This window comes from Labrus mixtus, chromosome 2, assembly GCF_963584025.1.
Source record: "Labrus mixtus chromosome 2, fLabMix1.1, whole genome shotgun sequence".
NCBI lineage: Eukaryota > Metazoa > Chordata > Actinopteri > Labriformes > Labridae > Labrus > Labrus mixtus.
In genome coordinates this window covers 32,716,156-32,728,814 of record NC_083613.1, presented here as the reverse complement: position 1 = coordinate 32,728,814, position 12,659 = coordinate 32,716,156, and the positions used below count along the sequence as shown (strand labels likewise).

The 12,659-nt window shown below is 43.5% G+C and overlaps 2 protein-coding genes across 2 annotated transcripts in view; one reads left to right on the top strand and one right to left on the bottom strand.

The window, feature by feature from the left end:
- Positions 1–12,659, top strand: part of LOC132992953 (uncharacterized) — a 277,165-nt gene that overhangs the window by 107,493 nt on the left and 157,013 nt on the right. The gene's annotated exons all lie outside the window — the stretch shown is intronic.
- The window catches only part of LOC132992831 (alpha-1,6-mannosylglycoprotein 6-beta-N-acetylglucosaminyltransferase B-like), a 137,842-nt gene that overhangs the window by 27,206 nt on the left and 97,977 nt on the right, over positions 1–12,659 (bottom strand). The window contains exon 9 of the mRNA XM_061062354.1: positions 2,257–2,388. Within this exon, the coding sequence (XP_060918337.1) occupies positions 2,257–2,388 (132 nt within the window). The remainder of the gene's footprint in view (positions 1–2,256; positions 2,389–12,659) is intronic.

Genomic DNA, 12,659 nt, shown 5'->3' with positions numbered 1-12,659 from the left:
TAAGTATAAAATCTGTGCAGCTCGGGTTGTCCGCCTGAACTAGCTCACACAGACAATTGATTTTTCTTCACATATTTGAAATCACTAAATTGAGTCCTGCAGTGTTAAAAATGAAGATAGATGTTCCTGCTGAAACATCCAGATAATCCCTTCACCCACATCCTCAGTGAGAACAAAAAGACGCTCCTCTCTTACAAACACTGAAAGTCACATCGTGTTAGCGGAAGCAGATATCAAGACTCCACGCCGTAATGTCGAGGCAGAGAACCGCTGACCTCAGCAGGCAATTAGGCGCAGACTGCAGGCTGACTGGCATCTTGTCTGGATGGATTGTGGGATTTTGTGGATGAGTGTGTGTGTGAGAGAGAGAGAGAGAGAGAGGACGGTGAGGAGCAAAGAGAGAGAGAGAGAGAAACAGGTTGTGTGCTGGGAAAAAAAAAAGGTCCCCAGACCCTCACAAATGAGATCCTCTCTCTCTAATAATTGGATTTTAAAAATACATGGAGCGGCCCTTTATATATGAGATGTCAGGCTGACGACAGACTCCTCCCACTCCTCTTAATGTGTGCGTTCTCTCTTCCTTTGTTGCCATCTCTCCTCTTACTCTATCCTCTGTTTTCCTTTTCATTTAGACTCCTACTTGAACATGCCTTCACCTCGATACTAATGTCCTTTTTTCACATCTTTACACCAGAAAGAAGAGCAAAATGTCAACTGCTTCCATCACATACAGGGGGGGGTGGACAAAAACCGCCTAATTAACAGGACCAGGAAGGATGAGATGGGGACAGAGGGAGGGCGGCCGCACGCTGCTTTTAAGGAGCTAGGAGAGGACAAGTAGCACAAGATGCTTTTTCAGTTTTATGTGTTTGTGAGGCAACATCATGGCAGACCTCTGAAGTTATAATGGGCATGTGCTGCTGTGCTCTGCAGGGCTGTGCAGCAGTTTCTTTATTCCTGTTTTGTTGCCTCAGACGAATGCCTGTCATGGCCTACTTTTAAAAGTTGTTCCATCTTTGTAGCGATGCCAAAAGCCATGAAGCACATTTTAGTCCCACACAAAATAAGTCTTTTTTAACATCTCACTTTTTGTCTTCTGTCTGTGTTGAATCTCCATCGTCCTCTTTGATTGTGAATTAGTGCTTCATGTGAACTCGTAAGCTCTCGGACTTTAGGACGCGGTGGTGTTGCATCGGCTGCCATCATGTTGTGTTGCTAATTCCCTTGTGCTGTTTTTCACTTACAACTCTCAGGAGTAAGGATGAGGGATGACTCACATCCAAGTCAGACGATATCCAAAAATGAATTACAGTAAAATCAGGAATATAAGACGCACCCTGTTTTTGAAGGTCTCTCAGAGAGAATTTTTTTTTTTTTATTGTGTTCAGTAACGTCAACAGCGTGCAGTTTCTGTGCAGCTGTGTCGCTCTTTTAGACCCGTCTGTTTTCACTTTTGGGAGTTTGCTCTCCTACTAGCTGCAGTACGGTCATCGAGCTCTCAGCCTGCTGCAGGGAAAGTTGTGAAGCACAGACCAAGTCGCGCTGCCCGACTCAGCTGGTCACTCTTTAACTTTAACATATGACTCTTTCAATCAAAAGAGAACTCCTCAAGGTTTATTTATGGAACAATATCCCCCCCGTTTTCTGTAAATTCATGATTATGACCTCAGGAGGAAGAAAAGATGTGAAAGAAGTCGCGCTGGTCTGTGTCGCTGTTTTTCCCAACTCAGCTTTCAATACACAATGAATGGGGATGAGTTTTTAATCCCGTCAGGTCACAGTGATGTGTACCGGTGTATAAGACGCAGCCAACTTTTAAGTCGACAAAATAGGTATTAGAAGTGCGTCTTATCCACCAGATTTTACACTGTCGATGAGTCATTGCACCCCCGGTGGTGGCTCAGCATGTTTCTCAAATTCTCAGTATCTTGTTTGACTCCAGTCTGGTTTATTGTGAATTGTTTATTTCATGACTCTGTATTTAATACACTGTGATGGAGATGGATGGTTATTGGGAGGCTGCAGCGTGTTTGTCTGACAGAAATAATGTGTGGATTTAACAAGCTGAATGAGTAACAGTCAGACATCTGGACAGAGACATGGACACCTTATTACCTCATTAATTCAACCATAAACACGGCCAATAAAGCCACCAACCTGCATGGGAAATTGCTGACACACACACACACACACACACACACATCGCATCACACAACCTGCAGTGAGAAACGAGAAGCACGATGAAAGCCGTCTTACTTGTGTTTCTTGAGCGAGAGCCCCATGTGCTGCTTCATCTGCTGCAGGCCGTGGTAGTCCGTGTAGATGAGGTCGAAGGGGAGCGGGCCGGTCAGCGGGCAGCTGCCTCTGCCCGGGGGCACGCCGAGGAACCTGCAAGCCGCACAAAACGAAACACAGTTTAGACGAGCAGACGACCAGGACGGGAAGAGAAGAGACGAGATCCACTCTGAAAAAATACTGAGTGCACTTCAGCCTGCAGGGCGAGCAGAGCCTCCTCAGCATCCATCTTTAACTCAGGAGAAAACATTTCAGTTTTGTTTTAAAAATACACAACGTGGAAAAGTTGTCAAATGCATCTATCGACAGCATCGATTCTATTGGTGATAAAAGTAGAAGGTTTAAAGTTATAGTGAGCAACATTACTCCAACAACATTACATTACTCTTAGAATGTAGGTTAAATACAATTTTGATCTATTGCATGTCACTCTGGAGTGCAGGTGGTCTAGCGGTTAGTGCACACGCTCCATGTACAGAGGTCCTGGTCCGGGTTTGAATCTCGTTCTCCACTTTCCCTCTCTCTCTCTTCCCTGTTTCTGACTCCATCCACTGACCTGTCTCTAGAATAAAGGAAACCCTAAACCCTAGAAAAAGTCTGATCTCTGCTGTGAGGCCCCGCCCTTTTTTAATAATTAATTATTAAAATTCATCCAGTCTGAATCAAACAACTAATCACAGTCAGCTGGCACATGGTTAGCCAATCACAGGGACTCTGTACATTCTAACATGCTCAAGCTGCTACGTGACTGTTCTCTGCAGCTCTCTCTCCATTATTTTAAAGATTGATGGGATTAAAAGTACCAAAACTTTAAAAAAATATTCAGACCTTCAGTCTTTTTTCTAACCAAGATTTGCTGCAATTATTGAGTGACCTGAATTGCACGGATATGTTGGCAGCATTGGCAACAGATTTATGCAATTTCAGGCATTTTCAGAAAGCACAAACTTTATCGTAGTTATTTTATTTTTATTTCTTTAATACATTTTTTGTTGCCATAGCGATTCTACAGCGCCTCCCTGAGGTCAGAGGCTGAAGCAGGCAGAAGAGAGGATATCTGCTACCATTATCCTCATCTTCTTCCTCGCCCTACTAGTAAAGAGTTGAGACAGAGTTTGTTTTTTTTGACACAATCTTAGAGAGTTTATTCTTAGAGAGAAGCTTTAAGCGTTCCCTCGTCTGACTTCCTGTCTGGGTTGATCTGCTCTGTTCAGCTTGACGCGTGCTTGCAGCGAGCTCTGCCAAAAATGGACTCGGCTTGTAGCGGAGTGGAGCGGAGTGGAGTGGGGCTTCTGGCACAAGCCTGAGATAGGCTGAGTGTGCAGCGGAGACACGAGCACTGAGCAGAGAGGGCGCTATCAGCCCCCTGTGTTCATGACATGGACAGAATGCGCAGCACGTAGATTATGTTGAAAATGCCTGTTTGCAGACTAAGATAGAAAATAAAGCAAACGCATCAAACCAGTTTAACATCAGCCTGGAATGTTTGTGAGCGTGCAGTTTTTCTAGCATCGCTGTGGTTATTTTGTTTTGTGAAGGACAAAAGCATGAAATGAGAAACAAGTGGAAAACAAGTAGTGCTGAGTATCAACTTTCCCGTCAGCACAAACACAGAGTGTTCAGTCTGAGCAGGCCAAGATTGCAGCTACTCGCTCTGAACTTCATCAGCACAAAGCCCCGTGTGATTGACAGCTCAGCTCTGAAAAGTGCAGAGGTGCAAACCACAGCCGTGAGGTGTAAGTACAAACTATGGATTTATTCTTTATTTTGAGAGAATTGTGCAACTTTACAACAACAGAAGTGTACTTTTTTTTTAAATGCATGCCCCTTAAAGAAATCAAAGCTCTTAACCCTGGAGCTGTTGTTCTCAATGTGCTGAGCCACACAGCAACAAGAGAGAGAGAGAGCAAACAGAGCTCAGCAGGAAGAGGAATATTAACTCAACTGGAGAAGTCACAGTGGAGGGAACTCCTGGCATTATGTGCCAACACGATGAAGACCACCAGCAGCATGTCCTTCAAAAAGATTAGGGTGAACGCACGACTAAGAAACACAGCAGGCCGACATGAAATTCTCAAATCACTGTTTACGTCGACCTCGCTTTGGAAAGACCTTCTCCTATCAAAGTGAAATCTTTTTCCCTGAAGTGAAGAGAGTGAGGGAGGGAGAGAGAGAGGGAGAGGGAGAGAGAAAAGCTATTAAAACTGAAAATTGTGTTTTGAAGGAGAGCTGAATTAAAAGTGCCTCGTTGATCAGATCGGATCGTACGGGTGATGCTGAGTTCAATCAAAGTCAGAGCAGGAAGACGCCGGGAGGCTTTCTGGCAAAAACATGATTCAAACAAACAGGATGAAAAGAGCTGAATGCGTAATGACCTGTCTGTTGTACCTCAGAGCAGCAACATCAACAACAGCAGCAGATGGTCAAAGCATGGAGGCAGAGAAAATAAAAAAAATGATTAACTCATGTATTCAGGCTGTGTGTGTGTGTGTGTGTGTGTGTGTGTGTGTGTGTGTGTGTGTGTGTCAGATGCTAAGGTGTTGATCTTAACTGTCCGTGTTGTGAGATCCAGATATCTTCCTGTCTAATATTTGTTGATAAATTAACTCCTATCTCTTTATTTGTGCATCCTTGCAGCCTTTCTCCTTGACTGATCCCTCTGCCTTGATGAAGGCCGAACTTCTTATTTTTTTAAATGCACCTGAAGGCGACAAGTGGAGATAGGAAGCTTCTGAACTCATTTATGCTTCCTGTATGAGGGGCGCCAATAGCCTAGCCATCATGACACACAGGCAGACGTGTACGGAGGTAATAGTCCTCTGTGGGTTCGAATCCGACCTCGGCCCTTTGCTGCATGTCATCCCCCCACTCTCTCCTATCAACACGCCCCGTCTCTCTTCAGCTGTCCTAACCAACGCAAAAATGCCCCAAAAACATCCTTAAAAATAGACATAGATATTTCCACAATTTCCCAGTTTGGGATCAATAAAGTAATTCTATTCTTTTCTATTCTAAGTTTTAAATGATCTAACCGACTCTCACACGTCCTTTTCTTGGGGATGGACCTTAAAAATGCATCCAAGTCTCACACAGAACGTCCACTTCTCATTCGCTGCCGTCCAACTGACAATCAGGTTTCCATCCGATCTCCGCCCAGCTGCTCTGTTGTAGTTGTCCGTCCCCGTGCCCGGGTAAGGAAACACCATGTTTATGTTCATGCATTACACATGTTACTGGAGGAAGCCTCTAGGGGCCGAACATCAACCAGATGTGTGGATGTAAACTACAGACTTGCAGACACTCTGAGGTTACTATCATGATAATTCTGAGATCAGAGCTAACATGATATCAACATAAATAATCTACAGTAACATCAGGTGACTGATGAGCCGTGGAGACAACACACCGTCTGCACCTTCCACTCTCCAATTCTTCAACATTTTCCTCCATACATGGATGGAACAGTCTCTAACTTGTTTCCATTTTTTTTTTTTGCAGGTTTCCACGTCAACATCTAAAACGTCTGAAAGGACAGGCGTCTTCATCGCTGTGCAGTTATAATGACATAATGACACATCGACGACACAGATGTGGATAACTGAAGACTTGAAATGTCAACTTGTCTTCAAAAATGTCCACCATTATTCTCTCTGCACTCGTCCCTCTGTTCACTGTTTCTTCCTCTGCGTTTTACATTCAACACATCAAACAGACAGAGGGGAGGTGAGGCAGCCATCATGTGCACACACGGTGTTAAATCAAAGTACATCAGACGCTCATCCTCTGTCGTCAAGTCTCTTTTGTAAATCCTGACACCAGAGGAGCGAGCGACAGGAAGAAACAGAACCCTGTTTGATGACAATAAGACCTTAAAGACACACATCCTCTAACCAGGTCAAACTAAAGGAAAGAAGGGACGTTATGTCTGAGTATGCCGTCCAGTATCACATCCTCTTCTGACTCAGTTTCAACTCAATGATCGTCTGAGGGCCTCTCTGTTACCGTGCCGACAGATATCTGACCTGTGAGTGGTCTGCTAGCGACTTACTTAGCTCTCATTTCTTTGACAGATGAGGCCAAAAGGCTAATGGAGACTGTAATGCAACTCATACCCCTAAAGTGAATCTCCTCTCGTGCTGGTTTCAGGTTGGAGTCTTTTTGTCTGCGCTGCTCATCCAGAGGGAGTATTCTGATAACAGCGCTAACAGGAGCGCTCCGCTGGCAGCCGCTAACCAGCAGAAGACAGCGGTGAAAACACACGGATCAAAGAGTTTGATGAAGTGATCAAAGGGAGGAATGAAAAAGTGTGTTATGTCTGTAAACAGCTGTAGTGTATCTGTGTGTGAGCGGGAGGACGTGAAGGTAAAAAGTAGAGATGAACTGAATGACTGCTGAGAATAAAATACATTTTTTTGAAGGTTAGTTTCACAGTTTTTACATTCAGGTCACATGTGCACACTGAAGTCACTGTGGTTGTCTGTCACTGATCCTCCTGTTCACACTTTGTAAAGATGCCCAAAGTCAATAAAGTAGTGGGGGAGGGGCGCAAATCCCCTAGTCCCCATTCTTACAAATATTTAAGACTTGAATCTGAGCTAGACAAATGAAAAGGGCGATTTCTAAAGTTTCCTTTCGGTTAAATTCTTCTTCATGCTGTGTAAGAAAGCATCAGCTGATGGTAGAGTCTACTATGTAAAGTTTCCATCAGAAGTAACTAATCCATTCATACACATTCACACACTGTCGACAAAGCAGAGGGAGCAACTTGGGGTTAAGTGTGTTGCCCACATGACTCAAGGTTGTAAATTGTCTCAAATGGTTTCAATGGAGTTTGTTATTTATGCACTTGTTGTGTATTTTGATTGTACTGTTGATATTATTCTCATCCCCGCCCACTACGCTCTGCCAATGAAAGGCGTCTGATCCAACCTTCACAACAGGGTCCTAAGTCTCTGACTAGACTCTTCTCCTCTGTCGCCCCCCGGTGGTGGAATGAACTTCCAAACTCCATGTGATCTGCAGAGTCCCTCTGCACCTTTAAGAAAAAGCTAAAGACCCAGCTCTTTCATGAATACCTACTAACTTAATGATGATGGTCTCCATATTATTGATGATGATGATGGTAATGACGATGGTTTTTGTTTGATAACGACGACTTATAAGATGGTTTCTATACTGATTAGAACAGGACTTGTGTACTGCTAGTGATGAAAGATACAACAGAAAACTTTTACATTTTCAAAAAAAAAAAACGAACCAGAATCGACATTTTTAGACACTTGAAATCCATTATCACCCCTTTACCTTTTCTGAAGAGTATTTCCTTTTAAGTAAAGATGGAAATGGAAATAACAGGAGCAAAATGTTCTGTTTCATAACCCACCGACCTTCCTGCTGAGGCTAACTGAGCCACAGCCTCCTCTGTGGTCACTATGGTTACCACACAATCCCAGCCCTGTCATTGGTCTGCAGACCTTCTCCTAATAAACCTGTAAATTAGTCGTTAAAGAGAAAGAGAAGACAGAAAAAAGTGGGACAGACAATAAAGGAGAAAGAAAAACTAAAAACTGATATGAACCAACAGCTGAGAAAACAGATTTTTCTTCCTCTACCAGCAGCTCATCTGATCTCATTCTTCTCCTGTAATCCGTCTCTTCTGGCTGCTGTTCCATCAAAGCAGAGCGGCCAACAAAGAAAATGATTTGATTATTCTTCTTATAGTCTCATTTTCTTCTCTCTTTTGTTACAGAACACTGAAAGACGATTCGTCTGATCAAACCGACCTCTGGATGATACATTTCAACCCGTCCGACCTGAACCAGCTGTCCAGTAAAGTCAGCCTCTGATCGCTCTGCTCAGACCTCGTGTGGGACAGGTCAGCAGCATGAATCACTGAGTCTGGATGAACTGCATATCTCACAGAGTGTTCCTGCTATACGACCACAGACGACCTTTCTGTTGTAGGGGATGTACAGTATGTTGTGACTTTAACTCAAGATGATTACGGTGAATGCTCTGAATCTGTGTTTGTATCAGTGAAAAGAATGTGTTTTGATTTCTTTTAGAGATGTTCAAAGCATCACAGCGCCTGCAGGTGAGCGAGGCTAACGTTAGCCGTGTTTGCACCGCCAGCCTTCAGTCCACCTCGCAGGTTAACGTCCATTAGTTCTATACCAGTCCAACCTGACTAGGGCTGGGGATCGAATTGCTTCAATACAACAGAGTATCGAAAAATGGCTTTTCATTCGATACCAAATATCTAAACCTATCATACCTACCATCAGGGTCACTGAGCCAATAAGCATGCAGCATTCTTGTTGTACCAGGATCTAATAATGTTTGTGATTGGCTGCTTAACCAGATGGGGCACACGTGTGTGTTGTTGTGTTTTGAGAGGCTTGACTACAGTGTGCATCGTGAAGTTTAGAAAAATGTCAACGAGATCAAAACAGACAACTTTAGTTGTTAGTTACTTTTTTATATTCTCATGTTATGAAATTACTTTGAATGTTTTAAAATGCCATGGAGCTGAAAAATAAAACTGAAAGATTTGTATTATAATGTGTAATGTAATTTTTTTTTGTAAAAATGGATTTTATCAAATTGGTCTCGGACAAAGTATCGTTTAGGAATCGGTATCAAAGTCAAGGTATTGGTTTCGGTATTGAAAATGTTTGAACGACACCCAGCCCTAAACCTGACACAGCCTTCAGGCGGGCGGCTGTGTTACAGCTTAGACACAACATTAGCCAGAATTAGAGGCCTAAATGAATACACTACTTCATATTTAATTCAAATGACTAATACTTCTGATGCCCGCACGAAGACGATTGTACGTCTGTCTTTGAATGTATCGACCTCTCTTACAGTTCATCATCTATAACTCTGCAGCCAAATAACCGGATGACAGAAACAACATAACACATAACAAAAGTCAAATTACTGGATATATTTTTATAAAGTAAAAGCTTTCCTCTCCACCATCTTACTTGCAGAATTAGGTAGCATGCTGACACATCTGACGGCCGACATTCTGATCATGAGGATGAGAAACAGAAAGTGCAGATGCTTCGGGTATTTCTTTTCTCTTTGACAAAAGGAAGAAGGAAACGCTGCTGATTAGTGTGCCTGGAAGGAAAATTGTGTCCAAAAAGTCTATGAAGCGCTTTTTTTAAAACAAGATTGTTCAGTTCTGTTTCTTTGTTCGATCACGCTTTGTACCATCTGAGGTCCAAACTGTGCCATTTTTTATTAAATACAATCTGATTCATTTTAAAATATCAGACACTCAGGTCATGATTTTTCATGAAGGAGTTGTTGGTGGGTCCTGAGCATCGACCAGTTGAGAACCAGTGCTCTAACGGATGACTTTGAGACGTGAGACCACCAAAAATACAAATTAAATACAAAAGGAAAGGATCAAGGTTCAAACCCGATAAAAAATCAGAACCAGTGACAGACATCAACATAGAAGACTGATAACGAGTATATATACTGTATATAAACACTCACTGCAAATAGATGGAGCCGTTAAACACAAAGGATCCTAATCAGAGATTCAAAATAGACATCAGTAACACACACTCACACACACACACACACAGTGACACACACACACACACACACAGTGACACACACACATAGTGACACACACACACACAGTGACACACACACACACACACACACACACATAGTGACACACACACACAGACACACACAGTGACACACACACACACACACACACACACACACAGTGACACACACACACACACACAGTGACACACACACACACACACACACACACAGTGACACACACACACACACACACACACACACAGTGACACACACACACACACACACACACACACAGTGACACACACACATAGTGACACACACACACACACACACACACAGTGACACACACACACAGTGACACACACACACACACACACAGTGACACACACACACAGACACACACACAGTGACACACACACACAGTGACACACACACACACACACACACACACACAGTGACACACACACACACACACACACACAGTGACACACACACACACACACACACACACAGTGACACACACAGACACACACTCACTTAGGATGGCAGCCGTCCCAGACACAAATCCACTGCCATGCAAGGCCACACAGGAGTCCAATTACCCAAGGTTCTCTTGTCTCCTGTCTGGCATGTAGTCAACGAGCCCTCAGAACCATCTCACACACACACACACACACACACACACACACACACACACACACACACACACACACACACACACACACACACACACACACACACACACACACACACACACACACACACACACACACACACACACACACACACACACACACACACACACACACACACACACACACACACACACACACACACACACACACACACACACACACACACACACACACACACACACACACACACGACCAGATGAACGCTAAGTGTGTAAGGAAATTTAACCGAGACCAACTTTGATTTGTTAAAACATGCAGCTACTCCAGGCTAGTAGAAGGGACTCAATGCAATCCACATTCAACCAGGCCTTTTCTTTCAGACACTGTTTATAAATCCTGTTTTCTTAAACCTGACGCTCCTTCCTTCTCTGTCTCATGTTATCAGCTTTCTCAGTTTTGAGGTCTTTGCTCAATCAGGATGTGAACAGTCGATAGAGTCTGAAGTGCTCCGTGAGCTGGCAATTTACTGTGTGTGTGTGTGTGTGTGTGTGTGTGTGTGTGTGTGTGTGTGAGACTGAATGTGCCAGTGTGTGTGTGTGTGTGTGTGTGTGTGTGTATGTGAGACTGAATGTGCCAGTGTGTGTGTGTGTGTGTGTGTGTGTGTGTGTGTGTGTGTGTGTGTGTGAGACACTGAATGTGCCAGTGTGTGTGTGTGTGTGTGTGTGTGTGTGTGTGTGTGTGTGTTAGCAGTTGTGTTTTCCGTGCATGGTGATATATAGCTATTCGGTTCAATACCAAAAGACTGTATTGATCTCCTGGAGAGCAATTTAGCAGGGTGTTATTAGACGCACAAAAGCACAAAATGAGCAATAACACACAGAACTGGTGGAGAGCTAATATCTGTCATTTTACCCATAGGTCTATTATTGTATACCGTATGGGTGCAGTGTGTGTACTGTGTGTGTGCAGTGTGTGTGTACAATGTGTGTGTGTACTGTGTGTGTGTGTGCAGTGTGTGTGTACAATGTGTGTGTGTACTGTGTGTGTGTGTGCAGTGTGTGTGTGCAGTGTGTGTGTGTACTGTGAGTGTTTGTCTTGATTAGTTGGAGGAGAAAGAGATATTTTATTCTGGCTCTCTCATGCTCCTTGGTCTGTACTCTCTGTATCTTGCAAGATGTTATAACGCAGTCCAGTCATGAGTCTTTATGAGTGTGTGTGTGTGTGTGTGTGTGTGTGTGTGTGTGTGTGTGTGTGTGTGTGTGTGTGTGTGTGTGTGTGTGTGTGTGTGTGTGTGTGTGTGTGTGACCACCCAAACAGCTGGCCAAGTGTCACTGTGAGGTGAAGGGATTCCTCTCCTCTGCCAACACAGAGAGAGCAGATGATCCACTCTCACTGTGTGTGGCTTGAGAGAGTGTGTGTACATGTGTGTGTGTTTGTGTGCATGTGTGTGTGTGTGTGTGTGTGTGTGCTTGTCTTCATGTCACAAAAGTTGAAGGGCATTCCAATCAGCTCTGTCAGCTAATGTCATGCCCACCGTCCCGGCTGACAGAGGGCGAGACGGGGTCAGCAGTGACGAGGAGATGGAAGCAGCTGAGACTGTGACGAGCACTGCACAGGATGTGTGTTTATGTGTGTGTGTGTGTGTGTGTGTGTGTGTGTTTGTTTACGTCTGAGAGAAGAAAAAAACCCACACATGATAAAAAAGATTGATGGTCATGAAATCCTTTTTTTTTTTGCTGTCTGGAACAGTTATTGTTTATCTTTTTTTTCATGCTCCATCCGGGGAAAAATAAATTACACAAACAAAGAAGGATACACCCTGCAGTATTTTACTGCTGTGTGTCTATTGATTTATTTTTTTACTACTGATGTCAGAGGCACAAATACACCGGCAGAATAACCTCTTCATTGCATGTCAAACTAGATAACATCAAGCTACTCAACTATGTCGTATAATTAGGTTTACTTAATCTGTCACAGGATCGAAAATGAGGCACAAAAATATAACTGCTAGAATGACTTTGCTGATATGAACATAAATTGTTCTGATGAATTTTTGCACGAGACAGAACAAACGTTGTGTTTCATCGTCCCTGTTTCCCTCTGCAGTACATTTCTTAAGTCTTAATCCTGATCATCCTGCAGGAGACTCAA